The 22,754-nt window shown below is 43.6% G+C and overlaps 3 protein-coding genes, 1 long non-coding RNA gene and 1 pseudogene across 6 annotated transcripts in view; 1 reads left to right on the forward strand and 4 right to left on the reverse strand.

Moving 5' to 3' along the window:
* LOC121544828 (kelch-like protein 3) overlaps nt 1-14,527 on the reverse strand; it is a 29,251-nt gene extending 14,724 nt beyond the window's left edge. For 2 of the 3 annotated variants that reach the window (XM_041855019.2, XM_045208287.1), the window contains exons 1-9: nt 14,204-14,527; nt 13,151-13,273; nt 11,406-11,512; nt 11,075-11,196; nt 9,726-9,888; nt 8,345-8,454; nt 6,140-6,256; nt 5,755-5,904; nt 5,509-5,626 (exon numbers count right to left, since the gene is read on the reverse strand). In XM_041855019.2, coding sequence (XP_041710953.2) covers nt 5,509-5,626; nt 5,755-5,904; nt 6,140-6,256; nt 8,345-8,454; nt 9,726-9,888; nt 11,075-11,196; nt 11,406-11,512; nt 13,151-13,273; nt 14,204-14,223 — 1,030 coding nt within the window. In that variant the 5' untranslated portion in view covers nt 14,224-14,527. The remainder of the gene's footprint in view (nt 1-5,508; nt 5,627-5,754; nt 5,905-6,139; nt 6,257-8,344; nt 8,455-9,725; nt 9,889-11,074; nt 11,197-11,405; nt 11,513-13,150; nt 13,274-14,203) is intronic. The other variant, XM_045208285.1, reaches the window with a different exon arrangement.
* A 71-nt stretch (nt 14,528-14,598) lies between these two features.
* The window catches only part of LOC121545427 (protein Spindly), a 45,161-nt gene continuing 37,005 nt past the window's right edge, over nt 14,599-22,754 (forward strand). The window contains exon 1 of the mRNA XM_045208289.1: nt 14,599-14,651. The gene's annotated coding sequence lies outside the window, so the exon portion shown is untranslated. The remainder of the gene's footprint in view (nt 14,652-22,754) is intronic.
* On the reverse strand, nt 14,964-16,306 carry LOC121544849. Its single transcript, XR_005996160.2, has 2 exons — nt 15,640-16,306; nt 14,964-15,356 (listed from the first exon to the last, which is right to left on the reverse strand). It is a non-coding gene; the product is annotated as an uncharacterized LOC121544849 (long non-coding RNA).
* Nucleotides 17,536-19,413, reverse strand: LOC123482068 (annotated as a pseudogene).
* On the reverse strand, nt 19,502-21,166 carry LOC121544834 (heterogeneous nuclear ribonucleoprotein A0-like). Its single transcript, XM_045208291.1, has one exon. It carries the CDS (start codon nt 21,065-21,067, stop codon nt 20,168-20,170), a length of 900 nt encoding a protein of 299 aa, XP_045064226.1. The 5' UTR covers nt 21,068-21,166; the 3' UTR covers nt 19,502-20,167.

Genomic DNA, 22,754 nt, shown 5'->3' on the forward strand with positions numbered 1-22,754 from the left:
CCTGGGGATGTTGATAGACTCAACACTTATGAGAGCACGTCTCCCTCAGGTGAGATTGGAGAAGATACAGGCCTACCTAGACCGTTTCCAGCTTGGACGAGCCGTGTCCGTATTTGTGGGAGAAGTTACTCAGCCTACTCACGTCTGCTTCTCTGTTGATTCCGCTGGGCCTTCTTCACCTCAGGCCACTCCAGCGATGGTTCAACTCTCATCTACACCAGAGACAACACAGACATCGTCAGCTATCGGTGACAAATGCATGAGTGAGGACTCTGCTGAAATGACACTCTCACTCCTTCCTGTTGGAGGGAGTGATACTGAACAGAGCACTGCAGGGAGCTAGTGTGCGCCGATGCCTCGCTAGCAGGTTGGGGGGGCAATGTTCAGAGGCATGGCATCGAGCCGATGCTGGAGCCCCCCATGAAGTGGCAAGTACATCAATGTGCTGGAGCTCAGGGCGGTTCGCCTGGCACTCCAACAGTTCCTGCCCTACTTAGAGGGGAAGCATGACCTGGTCAGACCAGACAACGCCACGGTAGTGGCGTATATCAATCGCCAGGGGTGACTGAGATCACGGCACCTCCACAAAATGGCTCGGGAACTCTTGCTGTGGTCTCAGACCTGCTTAGCATCACTGTGGGCAGCGCACATCCCCGGGGTCTTGAACCAGGCAGCGGACATGCTTTCGAGAAATGGCCTGCTGGAAGGGGACAGGAGTCTACACCCTCAGGTGGCGTTACAGCTGTGGGAAAGGTTCGGGAGAGCGCAGGTGGACTTTTTTATATCTCAGGAAAACAGTTATTGTCCCAGCTGGTTCTCGATGTCGGACGCTCCAGGCCCTCTGGGTTTGGATGCCGTCGCTCACGATTGGCCTGCAACGACACTTTATGCGTTCCCACCATTTCCCCTGATCACAGCTACGCTAGAGAGTCAGTTTGAAGGGCCAAAGGCTGCTCCTGATAGCCCCATATTGGCCGAGACGACCATGGTTCAGCCTCCTGTTGTCCCTCCTCTCTGGGACCCCATTGCAGCTGCCGCTGAGACCCGACCTGCTCTCTCAGGCTCGAGGAACGCTCTGGCATCCAGACTCACACTGCCTCCAGCAAGGGCTTGGCCCCTGAGAGGCATAAATGGGACAATGTGGTGAACACGTTGCAGAACGTCAGTGCTTCCTCCACCAACGCGTCATATCAAATGCGGTGGGGCATATTCTGTACTTGGTGGGAGGGTCATAATGTTGCCCTCGAGTCGTGTGATGTACAAAAGTTTTTACACTTTTTACAATCACTGCTTGATGCGGGCCGAGCAGCATCTACTTTGAGAGTGTATTTGGCCGCAATTTCGGCATGCCATGACGATGGCCCGGAGGGACCCATGGGTGGCCACCCCTTGCTCTCCAAGTTTATGAAGGAAGTTAGGCGTCTGCGTCCATCGAAGGCCCGTTCGGTGTCAAACTGGGACCATGAATTGGTGCTGTCAGCACTTGCTAGGCCACCCTTCGAGCACCTGGGGTTAGCATCTTTGAAGCACCTATCAATGAAGGTGGCATTCCTGTTGGCTATTACCTTTACTAAGAGGGTTAGTGAACTTCATGCTCTTTCAGTGAGTGCTGAATATTTCCGAATGGGTGCAGACAAGGGGAATATTATCCACCAGCCTAACCCCTCTTTCTTGCCGAAGGTCCTGTCTTACAGACATGTGAACCGGTCCTTACATTTGTCCGCATACGCACCTCCCATGGCTGCGAGTGGGCTGGGTTTTTCCCCAAGTGTGCTGTGCCCGGTGAGGGCACTAGACACTTACGTTACATGGACTAAGGCAATACGACAGTCGGATCAGCTGTTTGTGTGTTATGGTCAGAGAGTTCTGGGGAAGAGCCTATCGAAACAGAGACTCTCACATTGGATCGTGGACACTATTACTGCAGCATATCAGCTGGCCGGCTGGCCTTTGCCATCTGCTGTGGTGGCGCATTCTACTAGTGGAGTAGCTACATCGTGGGCCCTGCTCAGAGGAGTTCCCCTTGATGAAATTTGCGCCTCGGCCAGTTGGGCATCTAGCACTTTTTCTAGGTACTATCGAGTCGATGTTGCTGCCGCAACCAGGTCGGGACGGACGTGTTGGGTGTTGCCTCCACTTCCCTGGAGGGGGATGGAGGGACACAGCAACCATGACTGCCCTGAGCTCAGTCCTATGGGATTTTGCTCGTCTGGCCATGCCTAGTTCACCGATTAATCTGGTATTGTGATACCATTTGGAGTGATCCAATATAGTGCTACATAACGAAGGTTACGTATGTAACCACGGTTATGTGAGATATTGGATCACTCTAATCCTCGTCGGTGATCTACGGCGTCTCGAAAAGGACACAAGGTGGGAGTAGTGTGGTGGCAGCTGTTTAAGGGGGTCAGCCGCAGCACTACAGCACTACGGGACTAATCTGAGCGGAAGGATACCATATTGGAGTGATCCAATAGCTCACATAACCTTGATTACATACGTAACCTTCGTTTTCCTGTAGTCCTGCCCATTAAGTGCTGTCAGTCAATATCACCCAACATACCAGTTACAGCCAATCAGAACTGCTGACAGGGGTACAGGGTCTGTCTGCCCGCCTATTGGCTCTTTCACAGCAGATGAGATCACTACACTGCCTGATACACCAGAACGTGCTTTGCGCTTAAATCAGCAGTGAGTTAAAAAACACTACGGACTCAGTTATGGCCAATGTTCCCTCTAAGCTGCGGGCACACGCTCAGCTCCCCTCGGACTGCTGCGCAGAAGAAATATGAGTCTGCGAAGAGAAGCACGAGATTGAACTTCACTCAACATTCTACAGTTTTCCCCTTTAGTTAACACTATCAACGTTTCGCTCTACTGTGGGGGAAAAAGTGGTTTCTTGCATCAAAGGGTAATAATACTCTCAAGAGTGCAGCCTATGTGAGCTTAGGGAGGAGATTTGCTTTTCTCCATGATTGCTGCCACAAGAAAGCCAACACATACAGTGGGGAAAAAAAGTATTTAGTCAGCCACCAATTGTGCAAGTTCTCCCACTTAAAAAGATGAGAGAGGCCTGTAATTTTCATCATAGGTACACGTCAACTATGACAGACAAATTGAGGAAATAAAATCCAGAAAATCACATTGTAGGATTTTTTATGAATTTATTTGCAAATTATGGTGGAAAATAAGTATTTGGTCACCTACAAACAAGCAAGATTTCTGGCTCTCACAGACCTGTAACTTCTTCTTTAAGAGGCTCCTCTGTCCTCCACTCGTTACCTGTATTAATGGCACCTGTTTGAACTTGTTATCAGTATAAAAGACACCTGTCCACAACCTCAAACAGTCACACTCCAAACTCCACTATGGCCAAGACCAAAGAGCTGTCAAAGGACACTAGAAACAAAATTGTAGACCTGCACCAGGCTGGGAAGACTGAATCTGCAATAGGTAAGCAGCTTGGTTTGAAGAAATAAACTGTGGGAGCAATTATTAGGAAATGGAAGACATACAAGACCACTTATAATCTCCCTCGATCTGGGGCTCCACGCAAGATCTCACCCCGTGGGGTCAAAATGATCACAAGAACGGTGAGCAAAAATCCCAGAACCACACGGGGGGACCTAGTGAATGACCTGCAGAGAGCTGGGACCAAAGTAACAAAGCCTACCATCAGTAACACACTATGCCGCCAGGGACTCAAATCCTGCAGTGCCGGACGTGTCCCCCTGCTTAAGCCAGTACATGTCCAGGCCCGTCTGAAGTTTGCTAGAGTGCATTTGGATGATCCAGAAGAGGATTGGGAGAATGTCATATGGTCAGATGAAACCAAAATAGAACTTTTTGGTAAAAACTCAACTCGTCGTGTTTGGAGGACAAAGAATGCTGAGTTGCATCCAAAGAACACCATACCTACTGTGAAGCATGGGGGTGGAAACATCATGCTTTGGGGCTGTTTTTCTGCAAAGGGACCAGGACGACTGATCCGTGTAAAGGAAAGAATGAATGGGGCCATGTATCGTGAGATTTTGAGGGAAAACCTCCTTCCATCAGCAAGGGCATTGAAGATAAAACGTGGCTGGGTCTTTCAGCATGACAATGATCCCAAACACACCGCCCGGGCAACGAAGGAGTGGCTTCGTAAGAAGCATTTCAAGGTCCTGGAGTGGCCTAGCCAGTCTCCAGATCTCAACCCCATAGAAAATCTTTGGAGGGAGTTGAAAGTCCGTGTTGCCCAGCGACAGCCCCAAAACATCACTGCTCTAGAGGAGATCTGCATGGAGGAATGGGCCAAAATACCAGCAACAGTGTGTGAAAACCTTGTGAAGACTTACAGAAAACGTTTGACCTGTGTCATTGCCAACAAAGGGTATATAACAAAGTATTGAGAAACTTTTGTTATTGACCAAATACTTATTTTCCACCATAATTTGCAAATAAATTCATTAAAAATCCTACAATGTGATTTTCTGGATTATTTTTCTCATTTTGTCTGTCATAGTTGACGTGTACCTATGATGAAAATTACAGGCCTCTCTCATCTTTTTAAGTGGGAGAACTTGCACAATTGGTGGCTGACTAAATACTTTTTTTCCTCACTGTATCTAGCAAATGATTGATGAGGAGTTCGTATCAGATGTTTGTTTTTTAGTGACATCTTCATTCAATTGAATGGACTTAATTTGGGACTACAGGGGAGGGATAAAACAGTTAAATGATTGAAAAACAGATTTATTTTCAAAATAAATTAGTTATTTTCTCCTCTGATTTGAGCCCAAACAAAACGCGCAACTATATTCATTCATCAGTACAGATCACTCCCGTGATGTCGAAGTTTTTAGATAAACTGAAAGCTAACTTTGCAATGAGATTTGATGAGTTGAAGTCCCCACAGAGGTGGTGCAGTTTGTTATAGGGACCCGTTCTCTACTGATGGGGGGAGAGAGAATTATCCACAAAAGCTAGTCAACTGAGATATCCCATGCATAAAAGGTTTCAATGTGTAAAAAAATAAATAAAATAAATAAATAAAAAGACAGAAATTGAAAATAAAAAACAATGTGATGCTGGTCAACTGAGATATGCTGTGCATAAAAGGTTTCCTATGTGCAAATGAAAACAAAAGATGAAGCTATGTATGTAAAACGAACAGGAAAGTAAAAAATAATTTAAGTTTTAAATACAAATGTGGTCCATTCTTTTAACAATTTGATGCACTGAATTAGGCTAATCTTAAACTACTTAAAATTAACTATTTGCAACATTTAATTTTAATAAAAGTGCTTTATAAGATTATAATTTTGTTTGTGCAATGTGTTTTATACCGGTCCTAGGAAGAGTAATCCCACGTAGAAAATGTCTGGCCCCCCTGTAAATAACCTTTTTCAACTCTGACCCCCATAATACAATAGTTGAATAGCCCTGCATTAAAGGCTTTTAGGTTTCCCCAGCAGAAGTGAAAAGTCAGAGGGATTTCAGCGGTAGTAGAGGCCAGAGTGTGTTTACCTGCTCGACAGCGTCTGGATGGCAGGTCAGCAACCTGGTACCAGCGGTCCTCCAGGAAGTCATAGCACTCCACACTGCGGATGGCTTTAGGAGCCTGCCCACCCACCACTATCATCACCTAACACACACACACAACAAGAGGGCTCCTATTTAGCTACATGTAACAGTTTCAGGGTACAAATTACGGTGTGTGTGTCTGTACGTGTGTGTGTATGCGTGCGTGCGTGCATATGCGTGTTGTCTGACCTTGGGCAGGCTGATAGGCGTGCGTGGGCGTGTACGGTCAGTCTTGATGAGGTGGCGCTGATCAGCGGGCAGGAGGTGGTACTTCATGGCCTCTATCAGGAAGTCCTTGCAGATGTTGTTGTTTTTTATCAAGGCCTCCTCCTCCACTATCTACTCCATGGGACACAGCACAGTGAGCACACACAAAGTGCAGACAGGAGCACAATAGAGCCACATGAAACAAGCACGATATGTACAATATATAGTTCACCATCTGGAATAAAACAATTACGCAAGTTTTCACATATCACAGTATGATTTCTATGCTGGATAATTTGGGAGCTTGATTAATTATTAATGCTATGTGAAAAAAACAAGATGAATGGTGGTGATGAGTGTAACCCACCTGCACCAGGTAATCTCTGGACAGTAGTGGCAAACGAACGTGCTCCATCAGCTTTGGCATGTGCTCCAGACGAGCTTCCTTGTTGTGCTTTATCCACGCAACCATGGCCTCAAACACCTGAGGAGAGAACACAAAGAGTTAATTAAATTTACCGGGGGGGAGGGGGAGACAAGAACTCGATCTAACCAGTGCTGTGACTCCCCTCCTTTAACTGAACAGACAGACAGCCATCTGCCATCTCTCTCTCTCTCTAGCTCATCCAACCTGCTCCATTCCCTGAAGATAGATAGGATCAGAGCCATGATTGGAGAGACAGGAGACGGGGGCAGAGACATTAGAAACAGGGCTGGTGTCATGTTGGTGTGTACAGTGGCTTGCGAAAGTATTCACCCCCCTTGGCATTTTTCATATTTTGTTGCCTTACAACCTGGAATTAAAATTGATTTTTGGGGGGGGTTTGTATCATTTGATTTACACAACATGCCTACCACTTTGAAGATGCAAAATATTGTTTTGTGTGAAACAAACAAGAAATAAGACAAAAAAACTGAAAACTTGAGCTTGCATAACTATTCACCCCCCCAATACTTTGTAGAGCCACCTTTTGCAGCAATTACAGCTGCAAGTCTCTTGGGGTATGTCTCTATAAGCTTGGCACATCTAGCCACTGGGATTTTTGCCCATTCTTCAAGGCAAAACTGCTCCAGCTCCTTCAAGTTGGATGGGTTCCACTGGTGTACAGCAATCTTTAAGTCATACCACATATTCTCAATTGGATTGAGGTCTGGGCTTTGACTAGGCAATTCCAAGACATTTAAATGTTTCCCCTTAAACCACTCAAGTGTTGCTTTAGCAGTATGTTTAGGGTCACCATCCATCATTCCTTCAAATTCTGACCAGTTTCCCAGTCCCTGCCGATGAAAAACATGGTGTTCTCGGGGTGATGAGAGGTGTTGGGTTTGCGCCAGACATATATTTTTCCTTGATGGCCAAAAAGCTCAATTGTAGTCTCATCTGACCAGAGTACCTTCTTCCATATGTTTGGGGAGTCTCCCACATGGCTTTTGGCGAACACCAAACGTGTTTGCTTATTTTTTTCTTTAAGCAATGGCTTTTTCTGGCCACTCTTCCGTAAAGCCCAGCTCTGTGGAGTGTACGGCTTAAAGTAGTCCTATGGACAGATACTCTAATCTCCGCTGTGGAGCTTTGGAGCTCCTTCAGGGTTATCTTTGGTCTCTTTGTTGCCTCTCTGATTAATGCCCTCCTTGCCTGGTCCGTGAGTTTTGGTGGGCGGCCCTCTCTTGGCAGGTTTGTTGTGGTGCCATATTCTTTCCAGTTTTTAATAATGGATTTAAAATGGTGCTCCGTGGGATGTTCAAAGTTTCTGATATTTTTTTATAACACAACCCTGATCTGTACTTCTCCACAACTTTGTCCCTGACCTGTTTGGAGAGCTCCTTGGTCTTCATGGTGCCGCTTGCTTGGTGGTGACCCTTGCTTAGTGGTGTTGCAGACTCTGGGGCCTATCAGAACAGGTGTATATATACTGAGATCATGTGACAGATCATGTGACACTTAAAGATTGCACACAGGTGGACTTTTTTTTATTTAGATTTTTGAAACAAGTCCTTTTTTTCATTTCACTTCACCAATTTGGACTATTTTGTGTATGTCCATTACATGAAATCCAAATAAAAATCAATTTAAATTACAGGTTGTAATGCATCAAAATAGGAAAAATGGCAAGGGGGATGAATACTTTTACAAGGCACTGTACATGTGGGTTGGCTTTGCTTTGTAAGCACATTAGCAAGTGGAGCATGATGCCTGGAGTGGTGGGTCAGCACTGGCACAAGCAGCTCAGCTCTCTCTCCCTCTGTGGTAAGTCACTCTGGGACGGGGACCAGGCCGTTTGTGACATGGCTGTCCTCTACTACAGCAGGAGTGAGTCATGGGGAGTCTGTTGTTATGGTGAGTGTCCTCTGAGTAAGACCAGGAGGAGAGAACTTGAGAGCCTGAGCTCTATTGAGCTTGTTCATAGCACAGAGAGTGGAGTTCCTGGAATGCACTTGTCTTGCGTAGTAATGGGAAGTAAGGTACTCTTCAAAGGATAGGATAAGATAGGTGCCTGCAGTGTGTGACTGAACAGAACAGAAGCAGAGGGAAGTTTGGGGTTGGTTTGGGGTGTTCTGGTGGCTGGCCTACCTTCTCCTCTGTGGACACGGTGAGTTTGTCACTGGAGATTAGACTATACACCTGCTGTAGAGACAGGCCCATGAACTCCTCTCCCAGCATCACCTCGGAGAAATGCTGCTCTGTTAAACAAACACAAGCACATGGTTAAGCTATACAACTAGGCTTCTCACAGTCCGTTACACACCTGAGAAATGACAAAGGTTATCAGCATATGGCCAGCAAGCTCCAGCAGTTTACCACATCTACACAATGTAAGGTCAAATTTGATATACTCAGTCTTGACAGCTAGCTGGGATACTGGGCTTGGGCAGAAGAATGTCCATGCAAAACAGGACCAGGATAATATCTTCTAACAGTAGTCTTAATCAAGAACTTCCTCAGGGTTTTTTCTGGATCAAAAATGGGCTTAGGTGGTGGGCATGATGGGGGGCATGGCAATGAGCGCGGTCGGCTGTCGGCACGGCTACATCTTTGAGAAAATGTTAGAGGCCCCCCATCTTAGCACTGTAGAGAATTTTTTGAAATTCCACACATTTCTCCATGGAGCTTAGAATTGATTTTGCAGTTTAAAAGCGAATTTCCTGCAATTATACACATTTTGCCATGTAGTCGAGAGAAAATTTAGCAGTTTTAAAGCACATTTCCTGTAATTTTACATATTCTGCCATGGATAATGTTGTGTTCTTCTGCTCAAACGTAATAACAAAATGAATACTGCTAAATTCATTGTTTTTGGAATTTTCAGTTCTCTCTGTCTAGCTTTTATTTTGGTGATTGATAGTTCTCAAAGATTACATTATTAAAAAATGTATAGTTGCCATTATTTTTTCTACATACTTTATATCTGGTTTTTGTCATTCGAGTTTACACTTAAAGCGTTTTTCTATCCCGAAAATGTATTGTCAAAAAATTTATAATGATAATAAATTACAATTTGGGCTTAGGCGACCGGGAAAAATGCTTAGGTGTCCCGCCCAAGGATTACAGTGGTAGAAAGTAGCCTATCATAAATGCCAACTTTATGCAGTATAGGATTATGACGAAACGAGTATCACAATACTCAAAAGAAGTATGGTAAGGAAAGAAAACCTGAAGCGGAAACAAACATCATTATGTTGTCATCCTGTGTTACATCTGTTTCGTTTTCAAGCTATAGCACACAATATTTGACATAAAGCAGGTTTTTGAAGATCCAAAGAGTTCGGTCTGCGCCTTGTTTTCATTTTTGCCATGGAAAATTGAGTATCGAGATTCTGGTTGTCACAACCCTTCCTGCAGTATGCTTTTTAACTGCCATCTGACCAAGACAGAGGCCAGTTTCTCCATCCCCTCCCCTATTCCCACACCCTCTGCCTGGTGAATCCTAGAAGTGAGGTGGGGGTCCACTCACCAGCATAGGCATGGGACTGGTTGAGGAGCTGTGTGCAGGTGTGGAGGTCAGCAAAGGCTCGGATGCCCAGACAGTTGGTGGGGTGCAGCTGGCTCTGCAGGAACTCACAGCACAACTGCCTCACGTCCATCAGCTGCAGGAGACTGGCTGCAGGCAGGAGTACCTACAGAGACACACCATAGATCAGAACACACAGCAGGAGACACTATCCAAGCAACCCACAAAGGGAGAGAGAGAAAAGAGAGTGCAGGCCCCATAAAAGAAACAGACCACTATATCATCAGGACAACTAATAGAATACACAGCAGCAGGGAACAAATCTCATTGTGCTTGATTTTCTAATGCCAAGCAAATCTCCATGTTTTCAATTAAAAACTCAGAGGATTTGAATATTATTGAATGGTTTGAAGAATCTATTGGAGGCAGACTCATTCCAAATTAATTCCAGAGTTAGAGTTAATACCAAAGTAGAAGCCAACCGAAACAGAGGCCAGACTCAGTATGGACAAAGGGCCGGAAACAGACAAATATTTACTAGGATAAGGGCTTAAACTGGGAGAACCCCAAAACAGGGACAGCAGGGATTACAGGAGAACTCTGCATCCCTGGCTGTTTCTCAGACTATAGCCGGACAACTGGAAGAATATGTACTGGTGGTACATGGTGGTCAATTCTAAAGGAGCCATTTGGCTTCTCTGGTTTATTAGCCTCCAGCCTGCCAGTCTTTTGGTACTATTGTGTGCTTTAACATGCAGCCCAGAGCTCCCATTTGCCCACATCCCCACGCAGTGCAGACACACAGAAACTAGGTCACTTAGCTCTCCTTTGAAAAGTCCTGTGATTATTCATTGTTTGCCTGTTGCCCTTAGGTGTGAACAGGGAGCTACAGGCTGACTATTATAGTGGGTGTTTTCTGCAGCTGTGGCCCACACATTCTGAGAGAGCCCACACGGAAAGTACTGTAGCACCACACACACACATAATGAAAAATGATCCAGTCTTACGACGAGGCTTGGATGCCATACTGAAAAACACACACACACACACACACACACACACACACATCCAAGCAGACATGTTGCAAACACTGAGAGGATTTCCCCTCGCTCTATGCACATTTCCTGAGCTAATAATAACAGGAAATGCCCTGCCTGCTGAAACCCTGGCCTCGCCAGCAAGGAAGGAGTAGACTGTCAATACAGGAGAAAGGGAAAGGCCCGGGTAGGTGGAGACAACTCTCTGCCACTTAAAAAGTCAGTAATTTTGAATGAAGGAATACCAAAGCAACATGAAAGGATCCATGGACTCCAATGCTGTATGCAGTTGAACTTGGTACAGCTGTAGCTCACCTGAACGTTGTCCTCTGTTACTTCAATCTCAGCTGTATAGATATAGTCCACCAGCTTCCTAAGTGTCTGGCCATCCACTTCCCTGATCTCCACCTGCTGGGCTTTGCTCTCACTCATGTCCCCTGTCCACCCCCACACACAGTGAGAGAAACCACTTGAGAAGGTTGTGACAAGAGGAAACCAATCATCTCACTGTTGCAATAAAGCGGGCCTCACTTTTACAACATTTTTCACTTGACCCATTACTTTTACAATGATGACAAATGTAACCTATACACACAAATGTATACAATACACTATTTACCTTGAACTATATGAAGTGTAATAATACCTGTGAACATGGCACAGAAGTAGGGGCTGCAGGAGGCTAGCACCAACTTGTGAGCTGGCACCTCTATGTTTCCCGCCACCAACAGAACGTCGCACAGCATTTTCTTACTGTAAACACAAAAGATGAGAAAGGTTGGCTTTTGTTGAACAGTGTTTTCCAAAATCATCATACTGATGATTTCTTAATAACGGTCAACTGGATGTATAAGTGCTCCCGCTGTGTGCCAAGGTCATTGTATTAGGTCATTGCACAGTACATTTTACATTTTAGTCATTTAGCAGACGCTCTTATCCAGAGCGACTTACAGTTAGTGAGTGCATACATTTTCATACTGACCCCCCGTGGGAAACGAACCCACAACCCTGGCGTTGCAAGCGCCATGCTCTACCAACTGAGCTACAGGGGACTATGTTGGCTACTCTGTGCCAAGAATATGCTGTTATGTATCATGTGTAGGCTATTACTGTGTATAATGACTAGGTTATATTATCGACATCTTACAAATGACATTACATGGCTTATTTTCAGTGATGGAAAAAGGGGATACTATGGAACTAGCTAAAACAAAAGAACACGACGGCTTTGCAGCAAAGCAAGCCATGACACCCACCATCTCAGATTGTTCTGAAATCGATTCTGCACTAAGAAACATAAGACCCCACACCAATCCCACCCCAACACCAAGTATACAGATTCCACACAAGAAAAACACCTAATTGCAGGAACAGCACCATCTATTGTTCAGAACCGGATAATTTCAGGATGTAGGACGGGACATAAACCTAACAACTTAAATTACAAATTTCACTGAACAGATGGGAAAAAACATCATCAAATTCACTGAGAATACGTTACATAGGATGAAGAAACAATACTCTGAGCCGCTGCTCCTTACTACTTATCAGACATAGAGAAGTGATACTGTATACTCGTTGTTGGGTTGGGATTGGCGTGGGCTGTGGTGGTTCCGTGGTGGCTTTTAACTATTTCTAACGATTCCTTGTGTCTTACTCACTAACCAGGTTTCCACCCAGCCTTTTTATGCAAGTAAAGTATGTGTCAGATCAAAAATGTCATGACAGGCCTGAAGGAAACATTCAATGTTTCCATAAACCTTCCAAATGTTGACAAAACAACATATGCTAGAGAAGGTGGTATATTTTTTGTGTCTGTAAAATGAATTATGTGAGAAATGTAGATGGAAATGCTTTTATGAGCGAATATTGATATAATAACCATCATATCAAAGTAAACTTGGAATCCTGCAATGACATGTGTGGTCCTCCCACTATGACTCCTTGGGAAAGCATGCAGTTTATTTGGCTACAGATTAAATAAACTATGATTACTGCTTTGTTGGTTTTAGAGCTTGCAAGAAAGGCTTTTTACTGTACTTGTGCATGTGACATTAAAACAAGTTATGATGAACTTCACAGGGTGGTGAAAGTGCAAGGTGACGAGCTTGACGCCCCTTTCCAATAACTATCAAGGGTCTTATTCTGGTGACATGATCATCGATGCTTGGCTACCATTTGACAAATAAAAATTATTGCTCTTTTGTCCATAATAATCTTATCATGTAGGCTATAGGTGTGCTCTAGCCAACAGCGCTATCTGCTCACACTGTATCAAATCTACTTTTTTTCAACATTCCGGCTTGTAGAGGACTTGAGGTCCATTTCCAGACTTTAGTGTATTTAAGAAATTCACTCGTCTGTGTCCTGGCAAGGGTGAAACCAACCCACCTCCTTAAGTCATTCATCAGCTGAAATGCCTTTCTCATATGGGTGTAGTTGAAGGTGTGCATCCCCACATCCACTGCATCCTCCTCGGAGTCACAGGTCAGCTGCTGGACACTAGATTCTTGACTGGTCAGGGATAAACTGGACATAAATAGACTTACCTAGCTAGGATAGCTCAAAGATCATTAACCTCAGTCATAACCCTAGCAGACTCAAGTCCACTCCATGGTGAAGGAAGTTTCTGATGACTCCAACTGAGTGGAGCAGAGACCTGGCTTTGTGGAATCTAGCTCCGACTACAGCGATTCGCCCAAGTTCAATATTTAAAATAAAATATGAAACGCCTACCGTGTACCTATGTTTGTCCTCTGTAGTTGCGTGCCTTTCTTTGTTTGCTGACATGGCGAATCTATGTGGTCGGAGCTAGTAATCAGAAACGTCCTGGCTTCACCATGGAGTGGAGTTTAGTCAGCGATCATAACCCCAGCCCTTTGACTTGTACAAAGATATCATTAACAAAATCCAACACTAATTTCAAAGACAATACTGGAGTTAGGTTTTCACTGCTCAATAACTGAACAAAATATATTTTCAATGACAACGTATAGTAACGTATGCTTCAGTACAGGCTACAGTTTCTAGGTGGATAACACAGAGAGAGTACACTACAGTAGTAGCAGCTGATGTGTTGGTAGTTAAATAGTTACCTAGCTAGCAAGGTAGTAATTTGGCAGCTATTATCTTTAGCTATGACTTGGTTACTAGTACCACGATATAATAAGTATGTGTTACCCTTATTGGACAAACTAGATAGGTACAACTGTCCTGGGCTTGCTTTTTGTTCACGCTGTTCGCTTAGCTTGCTAATGTTAGCTAGCTACATCCGCACACCAATGGCAATGCATGCAGTACAGTAGTTAGTTAGCTAGCAAGTTAGGCAGCTATTCATAGAAAAGGCCACATCTCTATAAATCATCTGACAAGTTATAACCGACAACAGCTGTACAGCATTCATCGGGAGACTACACTTTCATCACGACCCCTCTGACAACTTACCCCAACGTTGCACAGTCCATGATATCAGATATGCTGCATGTGTTGTACCGGGGTTGGCTACGGGCCCATGCACAAAATTAATCGTTCAAAGACAAAGTCCAACACAACTCACTGCATGAGGTGGCTTATCGAATCTTCACGTATTCATTAGCTGACCAATAAACCTAGCTAACAAGCAGACATCTTCTCATGGTTACCGCTTCTTTCCTTTCTACCCTAAACTATTACAAAAGGTGTTATTTTCTGACTGAGCGAGAAAGGATAGAGAATGTTTTTTCCCAGTCACCACTGCTGTTTCATCCCGCCCCACTTCCAATCCGCAAAGCTTTGTTCCACCCGAGGAACGTCTTGGGTTCCGCGTTGCTAGGTTACGGCTTGTCAGGGTGATGAAGGATCCAGTCAAGAAATTGTGTCGTTGTCGGTTACAAACTAGCAAGCCATCATTGAGGTAACTTAGTAATATATCAACATAATCAGATCATTTAGAATACTTATGTATAAACTAATTACATTTGAGTTAACTATTTTGAATAGCCATCTTACAAAGTGTTAGCTAGCAAAAATGTGTGGAAGCTAAGTTAGGGCCAGCTGTGCGGGTCAATGACAGTGAACTTGAAATGTGAGAACGTAGGCCTAATGGGTTTCAATTTGTTTATAAGACATCATTGGTTCAAGGTTGCTAACAATTCAGATAAATCAAAAGTAGCTCACGCACTCATAAGCATAGCTTTACATTTGAGAATAATTAAGAATGTCGCTATAGGTTTAAAACAAATAGATATTTATTAAATCCACAAATAACTATCACAGTACAGAACAAGCAGGGTACATTGATTCTCTGTAGCTCAATTTGTAGAGCATGGCGTTTGTAACGCCAGGGTAGTGGGTTCGATCCCCGGGACCACCCATACGTAAAAATGTATGCACACATGACTAAGTCGCTTTGGATAAAAGCGTCTGCTAAATTGCATATTATACATACTGGAATAGAAAACAAGACTACATATCTTAATGATTCAGTGAAAGTTTCAACCTTTCTAACAGGTGGATATTAGGCCAAAGAGGTCCTTCAAAACCTCCGCATTTTTCAGACATCCTTCATCCTGTAATGACAGGACCACTGAAGCTGGATCAGCACAGTCTGGGGTCACACCTGTCAAAATACATTGGAATAGATTACCATTAAAACAATTTCTAAAAGCCATGCAGTATCCAGTTACTATCCACTGGCAATTTAACATTTTAAACCAGATAGTCATTCACCATTTATAAGCAAAATAAATGCTGCCCTCCTTAGGCTAAAGACAAAAACATATGGAAGTTCCTTGACTGAAATGAAACACTGAATCAATACAATTGTGTAGGCCATATCAAATGACATGCATGTAAACAGAATGCCTCTAATAACTAAATGAGTACAAACAAAGTAAAATCACCAGTCGTCCCAGTGCCAAACATGGTTTCCTTCCTTATAGAAACTTGTCCTCATTTTGGTCCAATCAATCCCTTGAGATCCTCATCAACCAGCAGGATTTATGAGGAAGAATGTGTCATCTATCCATTCTGTGGAAGAAAATACAATTGTACTCATGGGCAATAACTATAGTTGCCTTTTAACTAATTAGATGCCGAAGAATGATTAAATCAAGTTCACTGCAATTGACTACATGGCTAGTAAGTCAAACATGGGGTCCCATATTAATAACACTTCAATCATTATTTTATTTTTTTTTAATGCAACATTACCTAAAGCAAAAATAACAGATCTGCGCTAACAAGCAGACTTAGCTATTAACTTTGTTTCAATAGCATCTGGGCAAAATACAAACAGCAGTCCTACACTGCTCAAAACAAAATAATCTAAAGGAGTAGTCCTATTACTTGTGGATAATGGACATTTAGACCTAAGTTATTTGAGACCTTTTGGAGTGAAGACATTGCCTCCTAGTGCTCTGTAGTTGCTATGGAGGTGAAGACTGCTGTCTAGAAAATGTACAGTGCATTCGTAAAAGTATTCAAACTAGTTGACTTTTTCCCACATTGTTACATTACAGCCTTATTCTAAAATTGATTAAATTGTTTTTCCCCCCTCATCAATCTACACACACAATACCCCATAATGACAAAAACAGTAAATTTTTGCAAATGTATAAAAATAAAAACTGAAATATCACATTTACATAAATATTCATACCCTTTACTCAGTGCTTTGTTGAAGCACCTTTGGCAGCGATTACAGCCTTGAGTCTTATTGGGTAGCTTGGCACACCTGTATTTGGGGAGTTTCTCCCATTCTTCTCTGCAGATCCTCTCAAGCTCCCAGGTATTTTCAGATCTCTCCAGAGATGTTAGATCGGGTTCAAGTCCGGGCTCTGGCTGGGCCACTCAAGGACATTCAGAGACTTGTCCCGAAACCACTCTTGCATTGTCTTGGCTGTGTGCTTTGGGTCGTTGACCTGTTGGAAGGTGAATCTTTGCCCAGTCTGAGGTCCTGAGCACTCTGGAGCAGGTTTTCATCAAGGATCTCTGTACTTTGCTCTGTTCATCTTTCCCTCAATCCTGACTAGTCTCCCAGTCCTTGCCGCTGAAAAACATTCCCCCAGCATGATGCTGCCACCACGCTTCACCGTAGGGATGGTGCCAGGTTTCCTCCAGACGTGACGCTTGTCATTCAGGCCAAAGTGTTGAATCTTGTTTCTCATGGTCTGAGAGTCCTTTAGGTGCCTTTTGGCAAACTTCAAACAGGCTTCCGTCTGGACAATCTACCATAAACACCTGATTGGTCGAGTGCTGCAGAGATGGTTGTCCTTCTGGAAGGTTGTCCCATCTCCACAGAGGAACTCTGGAGCTCTGTCAGAGTGACCATCGGATTCTTGGTCACCGCCCTGACCAAGGCCCTTCTCCCCTGATTGTTCAGTTTGGCCGGGCGGCCAGCTCTAGGAAGAGTATTGGTGGTTCCAAACTTCTTCCATTGAAGAATGATGTTCTTGGGGACCTTCAATGCTGCAGAAATGTTTTGGTACCCTTCCCCAGATCTGTGCCTCGACACAATCATGTCTTGGTTTTTGCTCTGACATACACGGTCAACTGTGGGACCTTATATAGACAGGTGTGTGCCTTTCCAAATCATGTCCGATCAATTGAATTTACCACAGGTGGACTCAAGGATGATCAATGGAAACAGGATGCACCTGAGCTCAATTTGAAGTCTCATAGCAAAGGGTCTGAATATTTAAGGTATCTTTATATATATATAAAATTGCTAACATTTTAAAAAACCTGTTTTCACTTTGTCATTATGGGGTAGTGTGTGTAGATGGAGTATTATTTTTTTTAAATCCATTTTAGAAGACTAACGTAGCAAAATGTGGAAAAAGTAAAGGGGTCTGAATACTTTCCCAATGCACTCAGTTATGAAGTTAGAGGCATCTGCCTCCAAGAGTATCTGTAGTTAGTTGCGAGATGGCCAGAGTAACTCTGGCTAGATGGCAAGGAACTCTAGCTACCTAGTTGGGTCAGCCTTGAATAATGAATACTGTAGTAACTTTCCTAGGGGGACGGGACTGCTTTGAGTGAGATTTGACGGGGCTCTAGTATGAGCCATCGTAACGCCCCCTGCCGTAACCACTACCACCTCGGGAGTAAGCCGCGCTGCTTCTTCCCGAGTAATTACCTTTCATGGGGCCATAGCAACCTCCAAATTCACTTTAGCCGTTCTCACCCATTTGATCGCGGCACTGCTCCATAACCTCCGCTATAGTTGCCATAGCCACCACCGTATCCATTTTGAGACCTTGCGCTCCTCCTGCCACGGGTTCCAGCAGCCTGCATTTCTTGCTTGGTGAGGACTTTTTTCACCTCAACTTTATGGCCATTAATGGTGTGGAATTAAAGAACCACTGCTTTGTCGGCATAATAATTATATCCGAAATAAACATAAAACCCTCTTCTTACCAGTTTGATTATCGCTAATAACCTCGGCCTTCTCGATAGCACCTAACTGAAATAAGTAACGTTACTGTGGTCCTCTGTAGCTCAATTGGTAGAGCATGGCGCTTGTAACGCCAGGGTAGTGGGTTCGATCCCCGGGACCACCCATACGTTAAAATGTATGCACACATGACTGTAAGTCGCTTTGGATAAAAGCGTCTGCTGAATGGCATATTATACTCGTTCAGACCCCCTATATTTTTTACACCTTTGGCAGGGCCTCAGGTTTTCCCGCATCTTCACGTGCCACTGCTCTTTTCAGTTCAACATTGAGGCCGCGCGGACATTGCAACGTCTGCCTCCGCAGCACAAGCATAGTTACAAAACCAAAACAACGAGACCAGCCAGTAGTTGCTGGTTCTGAACAACTACGCAATCGGTTAGCTCGCCATACTGTTCAAAGTGTTTACGAAGGCCATCGTCAGTGGTGTAAACATTTAGCCCACCAACAAAGAGCTTGCAGAGTTCATTTTCCATCTCTAGTATCTTGCTTTGATGCAATTTAGCTATGTCAACACCGACTTGACGATGATTCTCCCGGTGTCTAAAATGGCGGATGTAGACAGATCACGGGGGAGACAGATGGTTGGGGTTGACGTAATGAGTACAAGCCTCCTAGTGGCGAACCATTTTTTGGCCTATTATAGTAAATAATAATCATTTTTGACAGCAAAAACGGTAAATGCCGACATTTTGCAGATTTCCATAATCATAGACCTAATGATTGTGCACATTGGAATAATCTAAATTAAAATCAGGCCTGTCATGAAATTTGAACAGGACAACCTAGAATGATATGTAATGGTATGGACTAGTTTATTTTTTGCTAAGTGTGCAGCAAGAAAATTGGGAGTGTTGACAAGCTGTATATCAGATGTACTGGAGAAAAAAATCACAATCCTCACTGCCATTATCCAAACGTGTCAGACACCTGTGTCTATTGACATGGGATAAGTTACCTGCAAAACCGTAGTCACTGCTAAAAAAATAAAATAATCAACCTCATAAACCAAGAATCCCTCTCATTGAAAATGTGATTCAAAAAGGCTTACAGTATTAGCAATGATGATTTTTGGTATTTGCGTAACACAGGAAAACAGAGGGCCTAACAAATGCTTGACTGTAGGCCAGTTAGCACAGTCCCAGATTAGTCCATTCCTGAACAGGAAAGTCACCAGTGATAGTATGTCAGTAGGGTGTGCAACTCCCTCATGATACAACTGTGATCCTGAATGATCTGAAGCCTTACAACTTGATTATCTTTTGAAACAAGAGGTCAGAATGGTTAAAATTGACAATAAGCACTGATTGCTTTCAAACTTTAAAAACTTTAATACAGCCAATAGAGTGAGGCTCAATAGCCAACTAATTAATATTCAGGATTTAAGTAACATTCCACAAAACTGCATTGATTCGCAAGGTATTGAATAGTACATATTGGACGGAGAAAAGCATTCGGAGGTAACCATTTAAAAAAGTATAATAATACAATAACCATAAATGATTGAAATACTTTGACTCGAAATATTATGATCTTAAAACACTCAAGCATACACTAAGACTGCTTTCAACTCCATTAATACCCCTGAGTTTCATGTTGCTAAACAATATGTCTTGTTATTAACCTGGCTGGTACTAATGGCATACAGTATCATACGAAAGTCTTGGAAGCAGCGACGTTAACTACAATTAAATACTAAAACAAAATGTTGAAAGGAATCACTAAACTACATTGACAAGTCAGAAAAGTGAACGGGTAATAAAGTCGTCCATAATGTCTTTAGTAGCGCCGCCTAGGGACAATGGTGTAGTCCAGATGGAGGGGCTAGGATAGGGGAGGAAGGATAGGGGCACGTGTACTTAAATAGTAGCAACAAATAAATGGGGAACTTCGACCAGTGTGTGTAAATGCAGGTCAATGAATCAGAATTTCAGAACATTTCAAATGATTGGGTCAAATGTGGTCAACGGTGTCTAATAACCTCCATATCCACCCCTGCCATAACCACTGGCGCCTCCACGGGAGTACGGTGCAGCGCTCCTGCCTGAATAATTACTCCCTTTCATTGCACCATAGCCGGAGGACTGCTGTCCGTAATCTTCGCCAAAGTCATTGTAACCGTTCCCACCATAACTGCCCCCCATTTGATCTCCATAACCTCCTCCGTATCCCCCTTGGTTACCGTAACCACCTCCGTTGCCGTATCCTCCACCGTAGCCGCCATCATTTCCTCCATAGCTACCGCCATAGCTGCCGTAGCCGCCACCTCTTCCGCCGTCGTAGCCATTTTGAGACCCCCTCATTCCTCGCCCGCCTCTGCCCCGACCGCCGGCTGACTGCATCTCTTGCTTGGTGAGGGCCTTCTTCACCTCCACTTTGTGCCCATTGATTGTGTGGAACTTCAGCACCACTGCTTTGTCGGCAGAGTCATTATCTTCAAAGTAGACAAAGCCGAATCCTCGTTTTTTGAGAGTCTGTTTGTCACTGATGACTTCGGCCTTCTCAATTGCGCCGAATTGAGAGAAATAATCATTCAAATGGTCGTCTTCTATGTCGTCTTTCAGCCCACCGATAAATATTTTCTTAACTTTGGCGAGTGCCTCTGGCCGACCGGCATCTTCCCGTGCAACTGCCCTTTTTAACTCCACGTTGGTACCATCGACGACATGTGGCCTGGCGGCCATGGCTGCGTCGGCCTCCTCCGCGCTTGAGTAGGTTACAAAGCCGAAGCACCGGGACCTTTGTAGCTGTTGGTTCTGGACCACTACGCAGTCGGTTAACTGGCCGTACTGCTCGAAATGTTGCCGAAGTCCATCGTCTGTAGTCTCGACGTTCAATCCACCGACAAACAGCTTGCAAAGTTGGTTGGTCATGATTACTAACCGAGTTGTTATGGAGCAAACACAATTGAACCTGACAAAATCGTATCCCTTTGAAAGCAGCGAGCGCTGACGCAAGGACGTCTGACGTAGGATTGGGAAATTAATCACCAGTCCTGATTGGTTGTTCCACTCAAATCCCACCATTTTATTCAAATAGCTGTTTTCCTAATTTGTCAACTCGCACTATCCATCACGTACTTAGCTAGAATCACTAATTCAGAGGGGTATACTACAAAGCAGCATCAATGAGTTAGCCAGGTAACTTTGATAAGCAACCAGAAAACGATATATGTATGATCCAGAACGTCAATATAACTCAAATAAGACTCGTTCAGACCCCCTATAAATCAATACCCCATTCACGCACAGAATATTTAGGCTAGTTCGCTGGCTAAATCCTTGATCCTGCTTTGTAGTATACCCCCAATACCTCATTCCAGTGTCCACTTCTAGCACATTATGCCACTGATGTGTGCACTCAAAGCAGGGTTGATGCTGTGTTCCACCTTTATCTCCCCTAACCATGAAAAATACTGCCATTGCACAGTCAAGTGTCAGATAGCAGGCACTTGTGGAACACACACTGCATATAGAAATCAATCTTGCAGAACAAACTTCTGACATGTACCTTAGAAAATCAGACATGGCATATCTGCATTAGGGCTGGGAGTTGTCAGGGACTGCATGATATCACAATATGTATTGCGATTCGGTACTGGTTTTATTGCAAACATCACTAACCATGTCTGCTGCAGAGGGACAAGTCATGAAAATACATTTTGATCAGTCATGGAAAGAAATGCTGAAAACATTAGCTCCCCGTTTAAAAAGGTAAGAACAAGCTAATTATTTGAATTAACAGATTAGTATGAGTAACTATTTTACCAACATTTGAGTTAGGAGTGCAAGCCATAGGCTAAAACTCCCATGTAACACAATGTTCAGCAATTGTACATTTTCCAATTAAAACAATTTATATAAAATAAATAATAAAAATTTAAACATTTTTCTATTGCAGCAAATAATGAAATACATAGAATGTCAGCTTCAACAATGCAGTGTCCATTTTTCCATAGTATGTGATGATCTAACATTCACACCCAGTCTTCCCACAGGGGGTCAGTATGAAAATGTATGCACTCACTAACTGTAAGTCGCTCTGGATAAGAGCGTCTGCTAAATGACTAAAATGTAAATGTCTTCCTACAAAAGGGTACGAGAACAATACCAGATTATAAAAATGGTCAGGAGGTCCTGGTATTCCAAATCAACTGTGGCAGTGGGACAGCCTTAGTTGCAACCCCACCCCCCAGGTCTTGATGGAACCAAGTCATTGCCAGATTGGTTTCCTGGCAGTCAGGTCACCATGGCTACCTGGAGGAGAAAGGATGAGAGTAAAGAATGAGACAATGCAGATAAAAACAATCATGCCATGACAGGAGGCAGGCCTAACACATACCAATTCAGATTACGGTAGAAATTGCACTTAATCTCCTCAGCCCCTTATTTTAGATTTAGGACCAAGTGCAGTAAAAACCACTCTTAAACTAAAAAGCTGCAAAAGGCAAATTAAGATTAAGATCAACTATGGATAAATACAAGAACTAGCAATAAGTGAAATCAAATGAGTACATTTCAGTACCATTTCAAAACCATATCTGAATACTTGACCAACACA

This window comes from Coregonus clupeaformis, chromosome 3, assembly GCF_020615455.1.
Source record: "Coregonus clupeaformis isolate EN_2021a chromosome 3, ASM2061545v1, whole genome shotgun sequence".
In the NCBI taxonomy this organism is placed as follows: Eukaryota; Metazoa; Chordata; class Actinopteri; order Salmoniformes; family Salmonidae; genus Coregonus; species Coregonus clupeaformis.

Excerpts from the sequence above, each read along its gene's own strand:
- LOC121544834 (XM_045208291.1), bottom strand. The coding sequence starts at position 21,067 with ATGACCAACCAACTTTGCAAGCTGTTTGTCGGTGGATTGAACGTCGAG.